Genomic DNA, 25140 nt, shown 5'->3' on the forward strand with positions numbered 1-25140 from the left:
TACCAATAAAAAAAGGTTATATGGTTTAGTGCAGGATGTGCAAAAATCAAATCTATGTGCTGTGTCTTCCTACCAGCTTGTTTTTTAAGTTATTTTCATAGACAGTTAAAGGTTATTCATGAAAACTCATCAGTCTTTTAAACTCAGAACTCAGACAGTCTACTGCCCAGAAGGTGGCGACATAGTAAAAAGGAAGGAAAAGAACAAAAGTCAGGAATGTGAGCTCCAGTCCGCAGTTTGCAGCTCACTTGGCTCCTCTCAAGTTTTTACTCAGGCGCGTGCTCTGCCCACGGATGTATAATAAGACCTGTCTGCTTTGTGTTGTCAGGCAGAGAAACAAAAATCGCATCGGTCAGGGTGGCGCGTGTTGTGATACATATGCACCGAACGATAGTTATTTCTGTTGTCTGTTTTTAAAGTAGTTAGCGTTAGGCATTTATCATTTTTCTACAATGTCGGTGGGTGTGGAGTCTGGATTCTCGAGCGAGGAGGTCTTAAACAGCCGCTTCCCTCTTCACCGGGCATGCAGGGATGGTGATGTCGGTGCCTTGTGCTCCCTGCTCCAGTGCACCTCAAACCCGGCTGACCTCACGGTGGAGGACACTTTCTACGGCTGGACGCCCATACACTGGGCCGCTCATTTCGGAAAGGTAGCTAGTTATATCGCTAGCCTGGTGTTTGAAGGACAGCCTTTCCCGAGTTGAACATTTTGGTCTCCAGAATGAGCGCCAACGATCTGCGACATAGTTAAGCCTCTCGTCTCGGCCATTTCCTGATGTTGGCTGATAAAACTAAAAAGCAGCCATCGTTAACTGTAGGTGGAGAATGGACAATAAACGTTGAATTGATACTGTTCTCTAACGTTAGCTAGCTAACTTATATTTCATGAACTGTAGCTAGCTACTGATATATCCATTATACATGTTAGATGAGATTAAGGCGACGTTACGCTTTTGAATGTAAGTAGCGTTAAGGTTTTGCGAGTAAAAAGCTTAACGTTACCTCGTGCAATTTTAACATTAATGTAATGGTCGTTAGATGAGACGTTGACATAGCTAGAAAGAAAAATAAACCTTCGTGAGTTTGACTTTTGCTTGTTAATTTAAACGGAATTGATTAAATGATAATAAACACGGTAAAATGATTGAAAACCAGGTGATATCTGAACACACAACTACGTTTCCAAGGTCAGTCTGAAATATTTTTCCGAAAGCTTTAACATTATATTTAAAACGTCTGGTAACTTGCAAGTCAGCGTTTAACAGTAAGGATGCCTTTCTAACGAACTGGCCGCTCCTAAAGAATCACACCTTACACATATGCTAAGATTTGTGTTTACACTAACTCGCTGGCATTGTGAAGGCAGGCCTACCAGTAACAGTTTGAACATTAATTGGATGCATGCCAAAAGCAAGAGCTATGAAGACTGAGCCAGGCCACACAATTGCGTTGCATTTTTCTCTAACCAGCTACTGTAGTATGCTTGTCTATACCTGCCCAATGTCTTCCTGGAAAGCAATGAATTAATGAATCGCTGCACACACATTCAAATGAACTGAGTTTCCATGCATTGCCCTTGTGTCTTCACAGCTGGAGTGTGTGATGCGTCTGGTTCAGGTGGGCTGTGGTGTGAATGCGGTGACCTCCAGGTTTGCACAGACGCCCACTCACATTGCTGCATTTGGGGGCCACCCTGAGTGCTTGTTATGGCTACTCCAAGCTGGTGCAGATATTAACAGACAGGTATGACATCAGATGCTCACTAAATACTGCACACCAGGGGAATTAAACGGTTCGGTTTGGCACTTTAAAAACCACCCAACTTATCAAGTAAGAATTAACCTTTTTGACATTTCCTGGTGAGGTGCATGTAAACATGATCTAAAAGAGGAGAGCAGAGGTTGACCTCAGACTGATCCCATCAAGGAGCATCAAACTAAAGTGGGGTCACTACCCTTGCAGTCTACTGCTGCTACTTACCCCTCAACCTGATTTATATTTAGATTATGGTAATCTCAGTTTCTGGTAATGCATTTGCTCTCAGATTGTTGTGTGTTTTACTTTTCACATTGTTTCCTCTTCATGTATTTTCCTGCAGACTCATGTATTCACTGGGGCTATATCTTATGCTCTGCTGCACTGCTGAGAAAAATCAAATTAGTAGGTCATGATTATAAAACGGGTCTCGTCATCATGAAACTGATTCAATGTGCTCAGCATAAGTTAAAATAAACACCTGAGAAACTAGGGAGAACTATGATTTGTGAGCTTACCTCTCTTGAATTCCTAATATGACTGGTATTGGACAGCAGAGTCGCACCACGTTTAAACTCAGCCGACTTTACAGTTGTTGGAGACATCATTTGTGTATGTAACTGTAATAAATGTGTGTGGGCGGTGGTGAGGTCTGGGTGAAAAGTTCAGACTCTGCCCTGTAGAGTTACGCCCTCTTATGTCTGTCTTTCCTTTTTTTTTTTTTAAACCTGGAGGCAGAGGGGATTTTTGATTATAAACGTACTGTAATTCCTCCAATGAAAGCCGGGGACTTTATTTACCTGAACTCCAGAAGGTATCAGGCTTTTATTTGAAGCAGGCTTTTATTAAAGGCAGGCCTTTATTTCTAATTCCATATGTTTGATAAGTATAACTGTTTTAAATGAACTGTCTTAGATGAAAAGCCGTGGCATTCCAGTGGTCAGAGAGCATTCATTTTTAAGAGACATTTGCAAAAATATCCCAAATACAACAGCCAGAAGGGCAACAGAGCATTTTGGCTCAGAAATAATCAAACACCACCATTGTGTCAGTTGGAACCCGAAGAAAAGTTTCACAGCTTTTTCACACAAGTTTCCCTCTGCACACTTTAAAACTCTTTTTTTATTTTGTTGTTGTTAAAGTCTGTCAATAGCACCAGAGCCTGTCCTCCTCTGCTAGCACTAAATGAGACCCATGTTACTTCCAATGTAGCTACTGCCATCAGTTGTCACCTGTACGTTACTACAAACTACACTTGGCTGAGTAACACGTACAGCCGCATTGACTAAAAGGCCGGTAGGACAATAGTACTTTACATGAGAACCATAACCCAGAAAAAAACAAAATGTGGAAAACATGAATATGTTTTTAAATCTGTTAAAGTGCCCATATTATGCTCATTTTCAGGTTCATATTTGTATTTTGAGGTTGTACCAGAATAGGTTTACAGTTTACATTTTCACCCTGTTTGTTTGCATCTCTGTTTTAGCTACAGAGTGAGACATCTCACTTCTATACTATCTTTGTTGGGAGTCGCACATGCTCAGTAGCTAGGTAAGATCACATAGCTAGATAACTCTTTCTCCAACTTTGGTCAGTACATGGCAGGATTGGCTGGAAGACTTCTTCTAAATGAGGGCGCACTTGTAGGATACCTGCAGAACAGGGACAGGAAGTAGTTCTTTTGTAATATATGGTGAACTATTGTGTGTTGTAGCAGTGTTTTGCCAGTGAGAACAAACTTGCATGCCAGTGCTAGCATGCTACGGTTAGCCACCTCATCTCGGCTATTTACGTAGAAAGCTGTGCAGGTTTTAAACGGCTCACCCAGAGACTGAAGGCAGAGGACATTCAGAAACCTGTATCTCACTCAAAACAGCATGGATGTTTTTTTTTCTTCCAAGTTTGTATGTGTGTGGAAGCACCAGACACACAATAACACCCCAAATCCCAGACAAAGTGATATTTTCTTTTTCATAATATGGGAACTTTAAATTAAATTAGTAGAAATGTACATCACGATGGGCTTGATTTAGGAGATTATTCACAGTAATTTTTCCCCGGCCTTAATTTGAGGCTGGCCTTTATTTGACCACGCCCCCGGCCACTATCAGAGGCCGGCTTTTAATTTAATTGACTACGAGAGCGGAGAGAGAGAGAGAGAGAGAGAGAGAGAGAGAGAGAGAGAGAGAGGAGATATTTAGTTAGTACCTGAAACTGTGTTTTTGCTCCTACAACTGTTCTTGTGCGCAACACAGTCTTGCTTTTTGTGTGTAACTTCAGTCTTTTGTTATCACTCAGGACTATGTGGGCGAGTCGCCCATCCACAAGGCTGCTCGTGCGGGCAGTCTGGATTGTATCAACGCTCTCTTGATTCAGGGAGCGAAAGCTGAGTAAGTCCTGTGATCAGATCTGTCTTTGTTTATTTTCCTCTGTACTATTACACATCTAAGTTAAACCTTTGCAAGGGATCGCCACCAAACTTAAAACGCTGCATTGATGAAATTGAAATGCTAGATTTAGATGTGATTTTTACAGTGTTGCAAATAAGAGTCAGATGATCTGCAGATTAACTCTACAAATCCGAATGTTAGGTTAAACAAATATTCAATTATAATCTGGAACTCTACATTGTTGATATTATGGCTGTCCTACACATACCCAGCCAGAAGGAAGCTGCTCTGTTAACTGCTGCTCTGTTGCATCCTAACTTTACTCAATTACTTTAAGCTGTAGACTATGCTTAATTTAACAGTGGTGTACATATTTCAAAAAATGCAGCACAATTTTCAAAATAAGTGCAGCATATTTATTATTTTAAAGATCAGTACAATAAAACATCACTATGTCTTGCTAATTTTGTTTAATTTTGGTGTTAAAACCATATAATTGTGTTAAACATTTATTTATCTTCCTCCAGTGACTTTTAATTATTGTTGTTCAATTATTGTGGGCAGTTTATTAAATAGCAAGACACTGTAATTTGATAGTAGACTTTTAGTTATCTTAAAACTTTTTTTGTTGTAGAATTCTTTGTAGATTGTTTTACAAAACAAATCCAGCTTAAAACAGTTTGTTAATTGATGCAGTATATAATAGAATATTAATAGAATTGGTGGAGCTCCCTTGAAAATGTGACACATTTCCTTAAAATTGTTGTTTTATCATAGCAACAATACACATTAAGTTGCCCTCTGTGTAATGATATTGACAAAGACATGTTTGGTTACTAGAAATTAGTTAGAAGTACTTTTTATTTTTTATTCACATTCAGCACTTTTTTTTAAGAAAGAGCAACATTTTAATAGAAGTAGATTAACTCAGTATTGTGCCTTTTTATTAATATACGGCTTTGTAAATTTAGCACAATCATTACATGTACAAGAGGACAACTTAATGTAAAGGTTGATAAACTGTTAGTCTAGTAGGCCATATTGCATGATAAGTCTAGAGTGTTGTTTTCTTTGTTAATATTTGTTTTGGTTAGTGTCTTACATACACAAGTTGACTGGATGACCAAATGCACATTGCCTCTTTCTTCTGATGCCCTTTTACCGTCAGTATGAAACGGCTATAATCCTGTTGCATATGAATGAAATTGCATCAGTCATACATAATTGGTTGCATACTATTTTTAGGAGACGGCACAGTAATTGGAAGATCAGATGAAACTATTTTGGCTGCTGTCATTGTACAACAGGTGTCGTTTGACAAATACAAAATGTTCTTGGTATTGACAAGATAAAACATAAATAGGTTATGACATTATGAACTTTACATTATTAATGTAATCAGCCCAGGTCACCCTGTTTCTTAGTGGTATTTTAGGAAGTGGGTAAATAATCCACCTAAAGTGTAGTGCTAAGCCACACCTTGTTAGTTGGAAGCTCCTTTTGTGCTGTTCGATCTATATAAACCATTCTGTTATTGTTCGTTCACCAGAAGCACAAACAAAGGCAGAAGAGATACAACCCATTTTTCTTGTTTCTTAAATTTAGAGTTTGTAAAACCTGTATGGACACAAATCAATTACAAATGATTGCATGACATAACAAACCATAGGTATTATTTCTAGAAGGGCATGAATGCAGCTCAATGAACAAAGCACTGAATTTACCTACTGTTGTATTTTATACAAGTAGATAAATGTTAATTTTTAGCTGATTGTTACTCATACATAGAGTAATTATATAATATAGTTTAATATTCTAGGAAGCTGACCTTAAACATTGCAGCATATTTTAATCAAATATTTAATTTAGACATTTGCCAGTCTTTCTTTCCCAGCCCAACTATTGTTTGCTTGCAGTTTCATTTTTTGCAACAAGTTGTATGCCAATTTCTGATGCCATTGATGTTCAGAGACCCAAAACAACCAGGGGGTTTATAGAGGCACACTTTATTGGGTAGCTTTTTTTATTTGTTCGTCCTGAAAGAACTTGTGTTCTTCTGAATCTGAGCTCAGCAAATGATGTCAGTGGAAAAAGTTAGAGATACCATAGTGAAATATTGGCTCTACTTAGTATGTACTTGTTACAATGAGAATACAAGGCATTTGTATTTTACACTATTAAATGAAGTTTGATAATTCTGCTCTTCGGGCCTCTTTTTAAAAGAGTTGTTGAAACACATGTATAACCTCTTCCTTGTAGTTTATTGGACTACATGACCCTAGTGACATAAACACAATATAGAAATAGAAGAACTCAAATTATAATTGTATGCGGGTTCAGTTAATCCTGACCGCTGAGCCACGTTGGTTTTTGTTAGTCACACTGTAAACCAAGGTGATTTATACTCTTAGTTTCCTATGAAACCCCTGGTCGATTTGGCTGTTTCAACAAAACAAAACCAGTATGTTCATTTAGACGTGTTTAATCAATCCTTTATTTCTTGTTGAGGTATTGTAATGTGCATTTGGTTATCAGCTGATGAATAATATTTATGATGGAAATGATATGTGATTTCTCCCCCCCGCAGATTACAGATTAATGCATTTAGTTCAGTCCATGTATCAGGGTTTTGTTTTTGTTTTTTTAAACTTATGACCCAGAAATGTATAGAGGGACAACTGGGAGGGAAACTAAGAGGCACACTAGATGGGTATGAGGCTCATGACATATATAATACACAATAACTTTAGACTAACTTCAAAATTAATTTGGTGTCAAATGTTTACCAATAACTCTTATTTCTCACTGATATCTTCTTCAAATAAATAAGGCTAACTTAAAAAATAGTTACCCAAAGCTAAAAAAAATTTGAATGCCTAATAATCCTTATGTACTTTGTAATGGAAAAACATATTGTTTTGAATTAAAATTGAACTGAAATGCTTAAATATCCAGCAAATGAATATGCGATTTGGCTTATTAATATTTTATTTCTTGTACAATGGATTTATCATTTTATGAAGATTTTTGTGCACAAATTAACATTGACAATTGACATCAACGCTTGTCTAATTCCTTTCTTGTTATTTTCTTAATACGTAGCAAAAGTGCAAGACAAATGCAGAAAAGTCAGAAGATAATGGAGTTTATAATGGGCTGTAAGATTACCTTAACCCATTTTTAGAATTTATACAGTTATGGTAATATTTTAGTTAATCAACAATGAATATATGTAATAAATTACAGTTTTGTAAATATTTTCCTTTTTTGAATAACCTATCACAATTTAGAAATAACTTAAACTTTATTTCAGTTCCATGAATATTTCCTTCATTCCCGGTTCAAACCAGGTCAGATTTCACAGTTTAAAGTTTTTTCATGGTAACATGAACATTTTAGTGGATGCCTACATGCTGTCTATCTTCCTCCTTAAGATCTTGTCATATTGATGTCCATCTTTTGAAGTCGCTCTAAGCACCAACACCTCTACGAAATGCCTCTGTGCTGCCACCCTCAACAGTGAACTACCTAACTACTACGGTGAAATTTAAACTTGCTGCATCATGTTAATGAGATGGATATTGAACTTTGTTTCAGTAATATATAATCCTTAACATTCTCCCTGTTTTTTTGTTTTTTTTGTTCTTGCTGTAAAACGTCCTTTTGTAAACTACTCACCTTGTTGGGTTCCTTTTGTGAAGATTCTTGAGTAAACGGCGTTTGCGTCGTGATGAAAGACCGCTGCTGGCCAGAGCCTTCTTAAGAGGAAAAGATTTGCCTGTCAGTGCCCTTTATGCATAAACTGTATGCTTGGAATATATTTTGCAACACTTTGCAGTGTGACTTGTCCTGCTCTCTTTGCACTGCATTGTCAGGCTTTAGCTTGATGAAGAAAGGAAAAACAGGAGAAACCACACTAAATGGATTCTTCTCTGATTCATTAAATTCAGAGCTTTCTCTCACCATCTGCTCCCACCACTGAGTCAACACACCCAGTTGGCCAAATGTCTGCTGACAAAAGGCCTACTGTGGTTCAGAACACCATCGAAATTAGACACCATAGATGATCAATCAATGCCCAACAGCACCTGATGACTCTGGGTTTGAGTCAGGCCTGATACCTCCTGAAAGTTTTCACTAAAAGCTTTCACCCTCTGAGTCTTTATTCATTTTCATGAAACCTTGGCCATGAAGAACTATATATGAGATCAACTGAAACTACACCGGTAGTATCATGGTTGGATACCTTTTTCCAGTTTTCCTATGACCCATCCACCTGTGTCCTTTTTACATACCCCTGTTTCATATTTGCACAGGGATGTTTCCCTTGCACGTGCCTGCATTGGAGAGACTCGTTTCCTGACAAAGAGATAAATGAATTGGAATGCCAGCAGATGAAAGTGTGCTCATCCTCTTGTGATGCTTATCTTTGTCCCATTACAAAGTGAGAAGACCTTTTTTAATTGGGACAGCAAGTATGACATCTGAGCTGTTTTGGTTCGGTAAGATAAGAAACTTGTGGTCTTACCCGGTCTTATTGGAAAAAAAAAACGGTCTCATTTGCTCACTTTATCTTATCGTTACCTCATCCTCTTATCATCTCCATTTAATCCTAACTAGACAAAATTGTCAGTGTTCGAAATTAACGTTCGGTCCTTCTATCTAAATTAAAACTAACCACAAAAGACTACATACTTTACCTAAATTAAACATTAAAAATATAATTAAAATCTTTTTGTCTTCAAAAATGAGCTTAACTTTACTGTTTCTACGATATTAAATCTCTAATATTAAATAACTTGAAACACAGTGTTCTGATAATTTTGATGGTACGTCCACAGTGCCTGCCTCTAAATTTGATGGGCCTAAATGGGTTAAAACAATCTCAGAAAACAATAATATTAAATTAATAACTTTTTTTTTTTTTTCTAATTCCTAACAAGTTTCCTCATCAAAACTAGGTTTTTATTATTTGTCATGAGTCTCAAAGTGCTAAGGTGGTCCATTAGCAAGCTAGCAGCAGGTAGGAATGTGTTAAGAGGCTTCCGGTGATCAGAGTAGTGCAGAGAAAGAGGCTTAGAGCAGCTGAGTGAGATGGGTTAGATTTTACATACCATCATGTACTGAACTGTGTAATGCTAACAATCATCCTGTTGCAATGGTTATTCACTGTCATTTCACTGTACCAAATATTTTACTTCATACACAGAAATGTTTTATTTTGTATGTCACAGTATTAACCCTATACAATATCATAGTCTGTTTTGACATCTAATCTTTGTCACCTTTTCCTTTATGAAAGTGACAAAAAAGTTTCAAAAAAAGTATTCTATACTGAAACAGAACCGTACGTCTTAATGTTTTGCAGCCATTGAATTGGAAATGACTTGGTTTTTTCAAGTAATCCTAGAAAGGGGAAGAATAGACACTGCTGAGTCTGCCCCGTTCCCTGGGATAGCCGCACTGTTGTGGCATTGAGTGTTCTCACTATCGCTTCCTATCTACACACTGGCAAACTGTTGAGGTATTTCTTGCGGTGATTGGTTTTAATGCTAGGTTTTTATGAATCAAAACTAAAGTTTTAGACCTGCATGCTTTGCTTATTATCCATGATTGTTCCTGTATCTAGTCTTTTTTTATTTTATGATTTAGTTTTTTATTCTGTGAACTAACCATAGGAGCCCTTTTTATATGGACAGGTTTAATCACGTGAGTCCCATGTCAACATGTAGCATGATAATAGGCTGCCTCTGGAAGGTTAGACGATAGTTAGAGAAGATGCATACTGTGTGCTTAGGACGGAAAAGCAAAGCATACCAGGCATTTACAAAGAATTAACGCTTCCTTTTTAAAATGCATACTAAAACTGGGTTAAGTAATTTATTTTTGCATCAGTGCTTGCTGTAGGTGCCAGGTCTCACTAAAGGAATACTGTTTTTAAGATGCAAAGGGATTATTTGCTTATGAGGGATCATCTATGTAGAAGAAGAAAATTATTTAAAAGTATAATTTCAATCTGATTTGAACATAACATCTGCTATTGAGACGCTACAGCATCTGAAACTCTCCTTGCTTTTTTTTGGTCCGACTTTAAAACAAGTCTTGAAAGGCAAAGCGGGGAGTTTCTAGTTTTTTAAAGCTTAAAAAAATCAAAAAGTACAAGACATGGTAGTGTTTGGTGGGATTTGATCTTAGGTCAGCACACATGGCTCCAGAGGCCTCAGAGATAACTGCTGGACTATAATAAATGTAGTTTGTAAATGTAGTGTCTGACTATTGCTTAAAGGATAAGATAAAATGCCTTTAAAAGGTTATTTTGCTTACTGTAATGTTTTTTTTTAAATTTGCTGTGCCTCTTGCCCATATTGATTTGTTCAGTGAACTTTTTTCAGTTTAAAGAGAAACTTAGTTTTTTTTGTTTGGGCCACTGAATTGTTGAATTGAATTTATAAAATGAGTTTTAAAACAGTTTTAACAGTTCGGACATTTAGATTTCTATTCCTTAGAGTGAGACCTATATATCTACCTTACCATAAACTGGTTTTGTACATGTAACCTTTTGGAATAATTCTTTGGAAGCGTTAATTTTGGAGGGGACGGGAAATGTGCAACAAGTTAATGTGTAATTTTAATATTTTTTTTTCTTCAATCTTAAATTCTTTATAAAATGTTTTTCATGTGCACTAGCTCTTGAAATGTTTCTTTTTTGCACAACTGTTTATATAAAATGCAGAGAGAACATTTTCTAAACACAATGAATGACCAAACAGCAACTGTGTACATTAAAAGCATTTAATTGTGTGGAAGTCAATGTCACTTGGTTTTAACTTAATAATAGAAATAAAAAAATTAGAATAGAATATTATTGAAAATAATAGACTAGAACAAAACACATTGCTTAATCATACAGTTTATGAAGCAGCCACCAGGTATGCCATTCTATTCACTAAATATGGACTTTATCTATTTTTTTGTGTATTCATATGTTTATAAATTGCCTGCAGATAGTAAAGTTTTCATTGTTTCTGTCTAATCTTTAATCCCAAATACCGTATAAGCTTGGATGTGAGCCAAAGTCCCAATTCCTTGACAAAGACATTACTGTAAGAACTCATTTTGCAGTTCGATGACATTTAGACACAGAACAAGTGCAGTATTGTTGTGTAACTGGCCAATGGAGAGGAGAGAAATTCTCATTAAGCCAAAAGGCCTCTATTGGTTAGAGGAAGACTGGTAGACTTTTATTCTTCCACGATAATGTCACATCAGCAGGAGAAAATTTTATGTTTTGTATCTGAAATCTAAATAAGTGCATCAGCAACAACAACATGCATACATATACAAAAAGTTGATTCTTAAAGTAGCATTTCTTTTAATGACAAACAGTAGTTATCTGTCATGGTTTAATTTTTTCAGTGAAATTGCTTCCATACTCAAGTGCCATGTCCAAAAGCTGTAGCACAACACTGTTTGCTCATTCATTATTGAACTCAGAAAATCTCCTTATTCCTGCGCCTGGATACGATTGACACAACTGTACGTAGTGCAAGAAGTCTTAAGGATTTACAAATACCCCTTACATCGGTTTCTCTTGTTTTTCATTCTTTCTTGAAACAACATGACGACTAGGTCTTTACAGCTTCACCTTTCACCAAGAGAAGACATCTGGATATCTAATGGTTGAAGGTTGTAGTTTGTCCTTGATACGTTGGAATTGTTGATTTTCTCTGAAGATAAAACTTACATCCTGGCCTCCTTTGGATGATCAACTTGTACTTGTCTCAGTAGAATTCTACAATCAGTTGCATAACTTTTGGTTTCAGGAATACAGCTTATGTTCTACTTTATACACACACAAAATACAGTGTACATTCATGTGGACATGTGCACCACTCCAGGTTTTTTATTTTTATTTTTTTCAACTTAAATTTGGAACATGGCATCATTGGTTGGATGAAGCTTTTCAGAAATCCTTGATCGGTATCACCGCTGGAAATGTGAGATGACCGCAGCCTTTCACCCTTTGCAAAATCTTTCTTGATGTCACATTTTTCCTGCAACAAGCTCTTTACATCACTTACAAAAATTTGACTTTTGGATTCAGTGGATCGTTTGATAGAAATATCATCATCCTGTCCAGTTTGTCAGATTAATAAACTGGTGCATACCTACAGTTGTCTCAATCGTGTCCTTTTGCAGCAGACATGTAATCCTAATTATTTGGGAACTTGTCACGATTTAAGTCCTATGGAAGATGCAAATGATCCAAAAGGATCAGTCGTCATCTCTCATGAGGATGACGAAGAGGATGTGAGAGGGTAGAGCAGCATAGGCTATGTCTATACATCTGTGTGTCTGTCTGTGTATGCGAATACTTGCCTAATGAGTCTGTATGTGTGTGTGCGTGCACGTGTGCTTGGATGTGTCTTATTTTGTTTGTTTCTTATTTGTGTGAATCAAGCGTACAGTGCGTGTCTCTAACACTCCTCCTTCTCGTGCAGTATGAGGAATGCCAGTGGGCTGACTGCTGCTGACCTGGCCCACGCCCAGGGATTCCAGGAGTGCGCTGAGATTCTCTCCAATGCCCAGAACTTCCAACAAAACATGGCTCAGTCACATAACGGGGCTTTTCTCAATGGCGTGACCCAGAATGAGGGCCACGCTCGCCCCACTATCCAGGGACGCAGCTTCTTGAATGGCGTTCCCAACAGAAAGAGGTCGTTTGAGGGCATGGAAGCAAACCCAATGAAGAAGGCTAGATCAAACGGTAGGTTACTAAGCTCAATGACATCTTTTTTACATTATTTTTAGACTTTTTTTTTTTTTTTCGAGGTTGCTTAAGACACATAGCATATTTTAGCACTGACAAGGTGTGTGTACTAGAGTGACATAAAATATACCTGATATGTACACTTTATAAAAAACAATTATACATATTATACAGCTGCTATTTTTTAGCATCAGGCATAAACATTAAATGGTTTTCTGTTATAAAACCAACTGTTCATTTAATTGTCTCGTGTTGTAATGCCATGTGTTGAAAGAAGGAGCTGATTAACATTCTTAATTGAATGGTTTCGTTGTATGAAATCCAAATTTTTTTTTTCTTTTTCTGGTAATTTAGTTAAAAAGAAACCCATATTTCAGACAGACATTTTTTAAAGGGGTAAAATTTGACCCAAGGACAAAAGTAGGGGTAAAAAAAACATAATAACCTATCTATACTGTGCTTTTTAAGAAAGTCCAGGACAATTTTACAGAATTAGAGATTGTAGGCTGCGTTTTTTTAAATATGTCCAGAGATGTAGCATTTCGGATATCTGCAGGGAGAGCGTTTCAGAGGGATGGGGCTACAACACCAAAGGCTCGGTTTCCGAAGGTACAGAGTCTGGTGTGGAGGATGTAGAGCAGGCCAGCGTCTGAGGGCCGCAGGTTTGAGGGTGGGGTGTATGGATGGACGAGATAGGAGAGTTACTGTGGGTCCAGGGCATGGAGGGATTTGTAGGTGAGAAGGAGGATTTTATGTGTGATGCGGGACTTAATTGGGGGTCCAGTGAAGGTGGATGAGGGTTGGGGTGATGTCATGCCATGATGGACCTCTTCAGAAGAGGTAAATATCTTCACTCTAGTTTCTGCGAGCAAAAGTCGCCGGACAACACCAATATCTTAACACAGCCTTACTTAGAAATACAGAGACAGCGTTCATACGTTTGGGAAAAAACTGGAAAAGTTATGGAATTTGAAAAATGCAAATTCCAGGCCTGGAAAGCTTTGGGAAAAATAAAAATACCCAGAAAGTTTTGGAAAAGTCAATAACTTTTTTTTAACAAAGCATAATAATATGTGATTAATTAAAAAAAATCTTTTAATGAAAAATGTATTTCACGTTGTCTTAACCTTCACGTTCTATTCTGGGCACGATATTACGAATTCCACAATGAACCACTTACATTGTCATTCATTTTACTGTTAAACCTCTGAGGATAAACGTTAACACAGATTTTATTCTTTTTGTATAATGTCAACTGAGATTTTCGGGAATACATAGTCATGGAAATTTGCCAAAAAGTATTGGGTAATATGCAGAGAGAGTTTTGTGGAGCTGAGTCTTTGCTTAGTAGCAACTTATTCGCCAATGGCTTGAATGTAACGGACGTTCCTCATTATAAAAGTTTAACCACTAAAGCTTAAAGAAAGTGATTATGTTTGGAGATTTACTGTAAATAGTTCAAATTATTTAACAAACATTTAGCAAGGATTTCTTCTTTTTTTTTAGCGAGTGGAAATTAATAAATATTCACAAAAATCAGTGTTCATTTCTTAAGGCAGCACTATACTCAAAATGGATGCAGGAACAGCAAGAGATTCAACTGGGGCCTTGCATCATGGTCTAGAGTTTCTGACATGTTTGAAGTTAAAAATTAAGTTATTTTCAAATATAATTTCTAGTTTTTGTATGCACCTTGTTCTCCTAGGTCTGGGCATGCCACCCGGATTGCTGAATGGGCCACTGGGAGGCACTGGAGAGGCCCAGATGGAAAGCATGAGCATGGAGTTGGCAGCAACTGTGACCTCAGGTGGGCCAGGACCCTTTGCATTTGGGCTGAATGGGTTTTCACCTCCTCAAGTACCGGGGCCCATGGATCAGTGTGGGGACCAGGGGGGACAGGACAGGTCAATACCTGCAACTAAAGAGCTGGAGGTCATCACTGTGGCGTCAATGCAGACACCTTGTCGCTGCACCAACTCTTATGCCTACCTGTAGAGAGAGAGAGAGAGAGAGAGAGAGAGAGTGTGTGTGTGCGTGTGCTAGAGTATATCTTTTTGGTATTGTCAGGCTGATGTTGTGTTTTTTTTGCATAACCTGCATAAAGGAATACATTTCTTTTGATTTGGTGCTAAGCTACATTTGAACAACATATAGCAGTGAATGTGCTGTATTTTCTTCTGTTCCACATACCTAATTATACTCTGATGGATTACAGTATTAACATTTCTTTGTTATGCAGATATATTTATTGTATCCGTCCAGTTATACAAATAATAGTTTTTTTTTAGGGTTTATGATTAAAAAGGGGTTTTGTTTTGCACAATTATACAGCTGCACTCCAACAAACTTAGTAGCATTCCCTCAACAAGGTAGGGTCAAAAGGGCAAATGTAGGTCATATTGGCATTATGGAAAAAATAAGTCTTGGTCACATTTAAATCAGTCATTATTGCTTGTCAAATTATAATGTGTTGCATAATAGGAAAAGATTCAATTTCATTGGTCCCCTGAAGATGTGCTGGAATGGTTAAAGCTGTCAAATGCTTATCCCAGAGAGAGAGAGAGAGAGAGAGAGAGAAAACTTCAAAATATAATTGCTAAATAGCAAAAAAAAAAAAAATGATTTTAAATAATGCTTAATTAATATTTATATAAAAATGATGAGTACTCTTTAATAGACGCAGAGGAAATGTCTACTGGTTTTGACCGCTACCACACATTAGCTGACACCATTTTGTGTTCAAGAATGACATTATGCCAAAGCATATCCCAACATGAATGTAGCTCGTAAAGTATAAACTATTCACCGTGCAGCTTTTTTGTAGTTTGTAGATCTTGTACTAAGACATAGTGGTCCATGGACTTGGAATGGGTTATTCCTCTGTTTTATCTTTTTGTTTCCTTTTTCCATTTTCGCTGTGTGCTTTTTGATTATCAAGTATGGTAAATGTTTACTATTAGCAATGTTTTTAGGCAACTAGCAAGGCTTGCACGTCTGTATGCTACATCCTAATACCCAGTGTGATTTTTTTTTTTATTATTATTATTATTTTTTAAGATGGTTATTGGCCATTTTATAATTGGTAGTTATGAGTTAACAGTACTGCTCTAGAAAGTTTGCATGAATTTGCAAAAAGCCTTATTTCTTGAGCTGTATTGAATAGTTGAACAATAGCTTAATGTACAGTACATCATTTTCATTACATTGTATAGATACTGGTAAGGGGAATTCTTAATGTATTTTGTAGTACTATTTCATGTTGCAGTTGGGTTCTGTTTATTTTGTTCTACGTGGCAGAAAGTTGGACTGTGTAGTCATTCAATTTGGAACAGCCAATGCTTAGTACTGAGCAGGTTTAGCTTTGTACTTGATTGTGTGAAATCATTAAATGTTGATTGATTTTATAAGTGTGACTGGTGGACTTTTTTTTTATTTTTTATGTATTCTCATGAATCTGTCAAGTCCTGGCCTTACGGTATTTTTGCTGGCCTGTAAAACAAGAAAAAAAAAAATGGAATTATTTTCAGATGAATTCAACTAGTTTCACTAACCTGATTTTTTTTTTTTTAATTTTAAATCACATCTGCTCATTATGTTGGGTTTTGGATTATGGCATGCCAACACCTGGAAGATTTTAGGTTTCCTTGACTTGACGCAGTAGCTTAGATACCACTGTGGAGACAAAGTGGCCACCTTGTCATACAGCAGTAACTACACCAAGTCAAAACGTATGGGTTTATATAAGGCTCTGGAATGTACTTTTCAATTTTTTTCATCAATCAATTAGTGAGGGTCAATCAAAAAGAATCTTTTTCTCTTGTGTGTTAAATTACAGTCACGTCTTCTAAACTTCTTTTGTAGTTGGCTGCTCATTAAAAGTCCCTTTCTAATAGTTGTGCAAAACAAAATCAAGCCAGTGTTTTTAGTTTTCCGTCTCTCATATTTATAGATGCAGGAATAGGGTCACAAATTAATCATAAATATTCGCTATTTGTCTCATTTCCAGTGGCAGGTGAGGATTTTTCCTCAAATGGTCACAGTCAGCCACAGCTTCCATTTGGGTGTGACTCAGCAGCAGAAGTCCCCCAGGGCCAACTCGTCTACAACGACTCCTCTGAGAACAACGGCACTGAAGGCAGCCAGGTGGAGCACCAGAAGTCTGTGAAAGCAGAGCAGTTGTATGACCATGCCTTCTTTACCACCATGCTTCTTTACCATGGATCCTAAAGTACAGAAGATCTAGTTGACAGGCTGTTTTTTTGCCTGACTGTCATAAGCCTAAACAAGCATTCATTTGCCTTAAAGCCATTTAATAGTCCATTTATTCATTGAAAATATTTGTTTTTGAAAAGGGCAGGCCCATTATTGATGGACTGAAATGTGTAACTGATTAATAGTTAAGAAGTGGGTGTTTTGTTTGTGTTGTTAAAGAGAAAGTGTTTGTTTGGCCTGTTTTTTAAGTTTGATTAAGCTGTAAATAGTCTAAACTAAGCATCTGTATTGAAACACTGCCAATACTTGTGTTTTTTTGTTTTGTTTTTTTACACTTTGTTGTTTCTGTCTCAACTCGAAGTTGGATCCCTGCCTCTTGATGGTAATACAAACAATTAAAGTCCCATGTTACTCATTAAGAATTAAAAAAAGTTTGGCAAAAGTTAAATTTTGATTCAGTTTATTTTTGGACATTCACGGGTACAAATAACTTGTGAAATAAGCCCTTATCCTGGCAAATATGCCATGTTAACCAATAATAAATGAGCTGCATATAAATTGTGCTAATCCTTACGTGGACTTTAAGATTTTTTTAAACCACAAGTCTTAAAACGTTTTCAGTTTTTTTTTCCAGAGGTTTATCCATGATACTGCTCTAAATGGAGCAGAACAACCTACCCCACTCTAGCCTTATAGTAGTAGAAATATGTTGTTTAATGTAAATGTACAGCGTTATGAAGTTAGGTGTTTTATTTTGAAATTTGGACTTATGGATGTAAAATTTGGTCAAAATCATAATCAGATTGATTGATTAAAATTGAGAGGGAGTATTTGTCATAATGAATGAAAACAAAAAGTACATTTTCCCAACACAAGGAGAATTCAGAGTAAAAAAAATAAGTATCTAGTCGGTTTACTCCAAAGTAATTTATTATGATTGCATAACCAAAATAAATGCACTCTCTTTGATTCCCACACTGAATGTACAATTTACATTAATGTCTATTTTGAGCTTCTGTAAATAGTGGTTGGTTGGGTAAAACCTAAGAAGCATTTAAAAAGAAATCTCTTTAACTTTATTAGTCAGACAATACCTTGTCCCAACATGTATCTCTAACAAACTGCACCAGTGTGATGTAAAAGAGGGAGTACTAATGATGTCATGTTGAAAAAGTTGACGACTTATTTTAATATTCTTACAGTGTGGAGAGAAGCAACTTCTACCAACAACAGTATCAAATACATTACCTAAAACAGGGAGATAACCACCAGCCCTGTAACCTCTAAAAAGTGCAATTACACCTGTGGGGATAGCATAGAAAACTAGAAAATTCCGCAGAAATTTTATCAGTGTGCCTACTACTTGGTGCACATCCACACACACACACACACATTGGAAACATCAGTTAGGAGTCAGTTGGTCAACATGGCCGCCAGGGAACAGGGTCATGATAGGGGTGTGTGTGTCTGAGCCGTTTTCAATGTGTTGTATTGGCAGTTGGTTCCCTAGCGTGAACACGTTAAGTCTGATAGACTCCATAGTTACATGTCTGCGACCGGAACAAGATTCCCTACATTTTGACCAACTATGATGTATAAAGAGATAGAACTGGAGGAGAGAGAGACATTTGTTTGTTTCAGAGAATCGTCCTGCAGCCCCCCCTCTGTCCTCTCAGTATCAGAACCTGTTGCTATGGTGATTTCGTCAGAGAGGGAGCCAGATTTTTTTTCCAATGTCTATATCTGCAGTTGGTGAGCCTAGCGCAAAAAGTTTTAGTCCGATAGACTCCATAGTTACATGTCTGTGATCGGCACAAGATTCCCTACATTTTGACCAACTAGGATGTCTAAAGAGTTAACACTGGAGGAGAGAGAACAATTTGTTTGGGGAAAAAATCTGTGAATCGGACTCCAGCTGCATGATTTCTCTCGACAGTTGGTAGATCACAGCCAACAATTTAAGTCCGATAGTCTCCATAGTTACATGTCTGCGACCGGAACAAGATTCCCTACATTTTGACCAATAATGAAGACTGCAGAGTTAAAACTGGAGGAGAAAGAGCAATTTGTTCGGGAAACTTCCAGATATCTGTACCGTAACCCCTCACTCTGTCTCCCACTCTAGCTCTGAACATTCCGCCACATACACACACATTGGAAAATCTGAGACGCTCTGAAAACGGGACGAAACGTAAACTGGGATTTGGGAGAAACCGTGCTTGATATCTGAACGCCCATTCAGCCCAATAAAGGCCAAAGTCTTGTCTTCGGTTTAAACTTTTAATCATGTTTCTACGTTAAAGTATGGCGATGCAGCACGGTCCCAAAGAGGGGGCGTTTTGAGCGATGTTGAGAGATTTCCCGAACATTTCCCATTCAAGTCAATGAGAGATTTTTGCCGTATTTTTGCCGATTTCGGTAAAACCACGCGGCAAATCTGGTTGAAACTACATAGCACACCATTCCCAATCAATACCCACATGTCGGTGTAATGTGTTGCGCGTGTTGGCAACGCTTCGGGACTAGTAGCGGGACGAAATTTGGCGGAAGATTAAGAATAAGAAATAATAATAATAAGTATGGGCAATAATAATCATTGTGCCGATTGCTGCTTATGCAGCACATCGGCACACTGAACAATCGAAAACTCCCTAGGAGGAACGGATACTAGGGGCGACTCTTGTCAGATGCAAATACACAAACATCACGTCACTGTGGCCCAGCTCCGTCAGAGGCGACGCCGAGCTCAAAGAGAATTGGGGAGGAAATACAAATGCAGATAAATAAAACAAAATAATATATAATTGTATCTTGCCGGTATTTAGCATAATACTTTTCCAAAAGCTATTTTATTTACGGCACGGGGTGCATGTACTGATATATCAATGCCAGAAAAATGTTGTAACACTTGGCACTCGAAATAGTCTCCTCTTCTTTCCATGATGTGGTATCGTCCGGTAAACCTAGCTGGGCTAACCAAGATTTATATCTAGAGAACGACGGAAAGCGTCGGGCCGCTGTGAATGAGGTTACGGTGAAGGTGTAAATATAACATAGCATTTTGATAAAATTAGCTCCTGTTAACGTATCAGTGTTATCAATACGTGTTTCACAAGTTAAACCATGTCAACCCCGGCTAGAAGGAGACTTATGAGAGATTTTAAACGGTAAGTTTTTACCGTAAGTCGATGTCGACAATGTTAGCTATGATTAGTCAAAAACAGCTAACATTAGCCTAGCTTACGTCAGCTTGAACCAGTATTATTTTAATATAAATCTATTGATTAACTAATGTCCATAGTAAAGTACGGGCAAAGCGAACGCCAACACTGTGTGGTAAATCTAGTGTTATAACAAACCTGAAACATAACATTTATTTGGTAGAAGCGCTTTGCCCGTAGATGGTAGCTAGCTAACGTTAGGAGCTAACAGTGCTAGTTGATACACGTTAGAATGGTGGTCGATTAGTAACTAGTAGCTATTGACAAAGATCCTCTATAAACCGTCTCTGGTGTCGTTACTGTCTTCGTCTAAGACGGGTAACGTTAGCTAGCTAACTCCGAGAACTAGGTAACGTTATCATTTTACGTTTAATGTCGAAGACAACCATGCAACATAACCGGTTGGCCATTTTATCTTTGGGCAAAACAGATTTAATGCAACGTATCAGTGCTTTGGGAATGTAAAAGTGTCGTTTAGGTGGCAGAAGGCGGTGTGACAGTTTTAACTTCCATTGCCAATATACATAACATGTTTAAAAACCATACAGTTCCATTATAAGTAAAATAGTTTATCAGAGTTTGGTGTAAGGTAAGTAATTGTGGGCAGATTTATTTTGAATCGAGATCTAGCACCACAGAGTAATCTAACTTTATTATATCGCTCCTTAAAAAAACAGAGTTTAAAAGTCCTTTGACAGACAAAGCAAGGCAAAAGTACGACAGCCAGGTCAATATAAACAGAGAGCTAAACAGTGGCAAGACACAATTTGGACAAATTAAAGCAAGAAGGTAAAAGACTCCAACGAAGTAGAGAAAACTAAATTTAAAATAAGGGCAAAATCAATAAATAAAAGAAATACCAATACTTTTTTTTTTTTTAAAGAGACATCACATGAAAGTCTATAAAACAGGTTTTAAGGAGGGATTTTAAAAAAGTTCACTGATTATGCATAACTCTCCAAGCAGGTTCTTCCAAAGTCGAGGGGCCCTGATGGCAAAAGCACGGCGGTCACCTCGACTTTGGAATAACCAGAAGGGCCCCACCTGAGGATCTAGGTGGCTGGCTCATATCAGGTCAACATCCCCACCATTCAGCTTGGAGCCAGACCCAGAAGAGCTACTGAACGCCTAGACAAATACATTGTGTTGAACATGAGAAGAACAACATTAAGCCATAGCTGAGGAAAAACAATACTACTCGGGCTGCATTTTCAGAAGTCACCATCAAACTGACTTGTTCATTCAACAGTAAAACAACACTTTTTACTTCTTTTTTATTTTTTTATTATTATTATTATTATTATTTTTTTTTTTTATACTTATTAGCAAGCTGCCAGTATAACTAAATAAATCCCCCCCATAAATCCCAATAAAAAAAAAAACTTTTTACTTCAGGGTCCTCAAACATGTTTTCATCTCACTGTAAATTTCAGCAGCTTCAGATCATTTTGTAGAATCAGCTTTTAGTCGTATGTGTTTCTAAGTAAGCTATTGGAACCGTTCACAAACTTCTATAGTCCTCTGGTGATTGTGCAACTGACAGAATTAGGATGACGTAGATATGTGACATAAGGTTTGTTGCAAAAGATGTGAGAGGTTAACATTTTAGTTTAGACCTGTCTCATCAGTGTTTCTATTTTGTAAGGGTTAGGGCTATGGTAATAAGAGAAATATTGTACCACTAACTACACAATGCTCAGAAACGTAAGTTCTCGTACTTTTATGCCAATGAGACATTGATTTTAAAAGGAAAGTTAATAAAAAAACATTGTCTTTTATTCAAAATTAGCTTGGACTAAGCTGCCACAATGTGAGGATAGGTTGCTAACTAGTAATGACATTAATCTTTATCTCAGCTGAAAACAACTTAAGAGGAAGCATTGTAGTTGGTCAGAAATTATAATGTAAAATATATAATATTTACATTATTTTTGGCACTGACTTGATTGATTTACAGAGACCGTTGCTTAGTTGCTATCATGATATGTACAAATTCGTTTAAAGCAGAAGGCTGAACAACATTTTGCAAAAATACTAAACATCACCAGGGTTAAATGTTTAAATGGCATAGTCGAGGTGGGGAAAATGTTGACGATAACAATTACCATTTTCATTTAAAAATATTATCACGGTGGATAACCACGGTGTGGAAGAAGTGTGTTCAAGCTTTCCCAGCTTCATCCAAGTCTCCTGAAGTTGCCGCGCAGTCGCACTGCCCAGCCTTCAGCGTGCGTTTCTTGAAGTCGAAATCATGGCGGAAGGAGGAGATGACTGCGCTCAGGACATTTATCAGCCCTCCAAGAAGACTATGTCTGAAGCATGGGCATATTTTGGTTTATTATTAGAATATCATTTTGACTTTGTGTAAAAGGAGGCCATTGGATTACAGGATTTACCCGACTCTGGCTGAATAAAACTAGTTTCCTGTTAGTGGAGAATAGTTTAAAAGTCCTGCTATAAACCTTTTTCTTTTTTTGTGTGTGTTTTTGTTGTAAAGGCTACAAGAGGACCCTCCAGCTGGTGTCAGTGGTGCCCCATCTGAAAATAACATTATGGTGTGGAATGCCGTCATATTTGGGTAAGACTTTGATGCATAGCCATAATGTTAATGGAAAGATTTCCCCCACAACTACAGATCTTGTAGATTTGTGTGTGAAGGGTGAAAGGAATGATGAATGACCTTCTTTCTCTAACCTCACAGCCCTGAAGGAACTCCCTTTGAGGACGGTAAGCATCTCACGTCTCCTTTACCACATCCAAACCCAAATAATATGGAACACATCATTATATCCCCCCCCCCCCCCCCCTTTCCATAGTTGATAAACCTGTAATATACAACTTCACGTTGCTAGAGGGGGGATTCATGTTAGAGGTCACTGCACCAACACACTATTCTGCCTTGAGACATTCCTCACCGGCTCACACATGTGTTTTTTGTGTCTCGTCTTTCGTCCCAGGTACATTTAAACTCATTGTAGAGTTCACAGAAGAATACCCCAACAAACCCCCCACAGTACGATTTGTGTCGAAGATGTTTCATCCAAATGGTAGGAATATTGTCTTTTCTACTGGCACATTAAAGGGTTGATATTTGTGTGTAGTGTGTAATTATGTTTTTATCCACAGTCTATGCAGATGGCAGTATATGTTTGGACATCCTACAGAACCGTTGGAGTCCCACTTATGATGTGTCCTCTATTCTTACATCTATCCAGGTTGGAAGGGTCATTAAACAGCAACATATTTTATTAGTTGGTATAAATGCAGGCAAGCCTTATTTTACTTTGACAAAAGTGAATAAACCAAAGGTCCTGAGTTTTCCGTGATAACCGGAGAAGCAAACCCTGTAGTACGGTACGTGGAGAAGCTGTAACCACCACGTATCTGATGTCTAACTAGATGGACTCAAATTATTCTTTGTACATCCAAATTTAAACAATGATTTTTGTTGTTAGACTACAAATCCTTAATACACATTTGTAACAACACAAATGTACAAAATAATCCCCCGTGCTAACCTATGCTCATGCAAATGTTTTGCCAATACAGTGACATCTAGAATTTGGTACTGATAGTAACGGTTATTTTCCAGGAGTGTTTAATTAATTACTTTGAACAGTTTTCTTGATTTATCATTTAATTTAATAATATCCTATTTATATTTAATGGTGGTTTTGTGTGCTAATTAAAGTAATTTGGTGCATAATTTTAGAAAATATATTTACAAACTCAGATATTTTGGTGATCATAATTGGATGTACTTCAAACCCAACATATGTGAAGGCGTGTGACTAGGTAGATGAATGGGGGTTGATGCAGGTTGGTTCTTTTCCACTAAAGTAAACCATGAGTATTGTATCTTCTACCCCCCAGTCCCTGCTTGATGAACCAAACCCCAACAGTCCAGCCAACAGTCAGGCAGCCCAGCTGTACCAGGAAAACAAGCGGGAATACGAAAAGCGTGTGTCTGCCATCGTAGAACAAAGTTGGAGGGACAGTTGACCTGAAAATCCTGACAGCTACTCTCTCCATTGTTAAGCTGTGTGTGCTGCAAGTTTTAGTAGAGTACCTCTTAATTTTTACCCTCCCCCCACCTTTTTGATTTTAAGCTTTTATGCACTTTACCTTCAACATACCTTTTTTGCCCACCGAGAGGGATTTATTTTTTCTATACTATCCCGCTTTTTCAGTCCGTCAGGGGAAATGTGCTGAATCTTGCCTTGATGTTTTGTCAGTATGGACTTGTGGACTGTCAACCCAAAAATTCTGGCCTGTTCTTACTTGCTGTAATAACTCCCCATGACTGATTATGTTAAATGTCCTGGAGGGTGTTTGAATTAAGTCATGGGTCCTCTGTTGTGCTCCTTATTTGTTCGGCCATTTTGTTTTCGCAAGGCAGTTTGTGGGCTCCAATGTGATCATCCTATCTTTCCCTGGGAGAATGAGCAGCCTGAGCATCATGGACTACAACTAAATCCGACATCTTTACATCGTGTCATTTGCTGTGTTGTGAACTTTGTTACATGCATGACAGAGTGTATTCACGTTCCGGTTCAGTACTCGTGTATATAAGAAACCTGCAGCTGAATTTATGTACAGATTTTGCACTGGTTGTCCCCCATGTCATTTTTTCAGCACTTGTAAATAAACAAAAAAGGCAAATCCATCTTATGTGAAAAGCTTTTTATTGCAACTGCAAAGTCATTACTATTTGACAGGAGTTACTATATACCTGTGCTGCGTCTTAGTTTTTATGAGATTGATGTCAAGAAGATGCACAAATTAATCT

General features: G+C 37.5%; 2 protein-coding genes across 4 annotated transcripts; both read left to right on the plus strand.

Annotated features, from left to right (window-relative positions):
• Positions 1-245: 245 nt before the first annotated feature.
• On the plus strand, positions 246-17561 carry ankrd10b (ankyrin repeat domain 10b). 3 transcript variants are annotated; one of them, XM_032529246.1, is made up of 6 exons: positions 248-650; positions 1591-1743; positions 4057-4148; positions 12650-12915; positions 14624-14725; positions 16931-17561. In XM_032529246.1, exons 1-6 carry the CDS (start codon positions 453-455, stop codon positions 17143-17145), a joined length of 1026 nt encoding a protein of 341 aa, XP_032385137.1. In that variant the 5' UTR covers positions 248-452; the 3' UTR covers positions 17146-17561. The 3 variants fall into 3 exon arrangements, with proteins under 3 accessions (XP_032385138.1, XP_032385137.1, XP_032385136.1); XM_032529245.1 differs by having other exon boundaries at positions 250-650; positions 16925-17561; XM_032529247.1 differs by lacking the exon at positions 14624-14725 and having other exon boundaries at positions 246-650; positions 16925-17561.
• A 2467-nt stretch (positions 17562-20028) lies between these two features.
• On the plus strand, positions 20029-25017 carry ube2al (ubiquitin conjugating enzyme E2 A, like). The gene is made up of 6 exons (XM_032529284.1): positions 20029-20297; positions 22849-22929; positions 23053-23078; positions 23309-23398; positions 23478-23566; positions 24225-25017. The coding sequence occupies exons 1-6, from the start codon at positions 20254-20256 to the stop codon at positions 24351-24353; spliced, it is 459 nt and encodes a 152-aa protein (XP_032385175.1). The 5' UTR covers positions 20029-20253; the 3' UTR covers positions 24354-25017.
• Positions 25018-25140: the final 123 nt, after the last annotated feature.

The sequence above is a fragment of the Etheostoma spectabile genome, chromosome 11 (assembly GCF_008692095.1).
Source record: "Etheostoma spectabile isolate EspeVRDwgs_2016 chromosome 11, UIUC_Espe_1.0, whole genome shotgun sequence".
In the NCBI taxonomy this organism is placed as follows: Eukaryota; Metazoa; Chordata; class Actinopteri; order Perciformes; family Percidae; genus Etheostoma; species Etheostoma spectabile.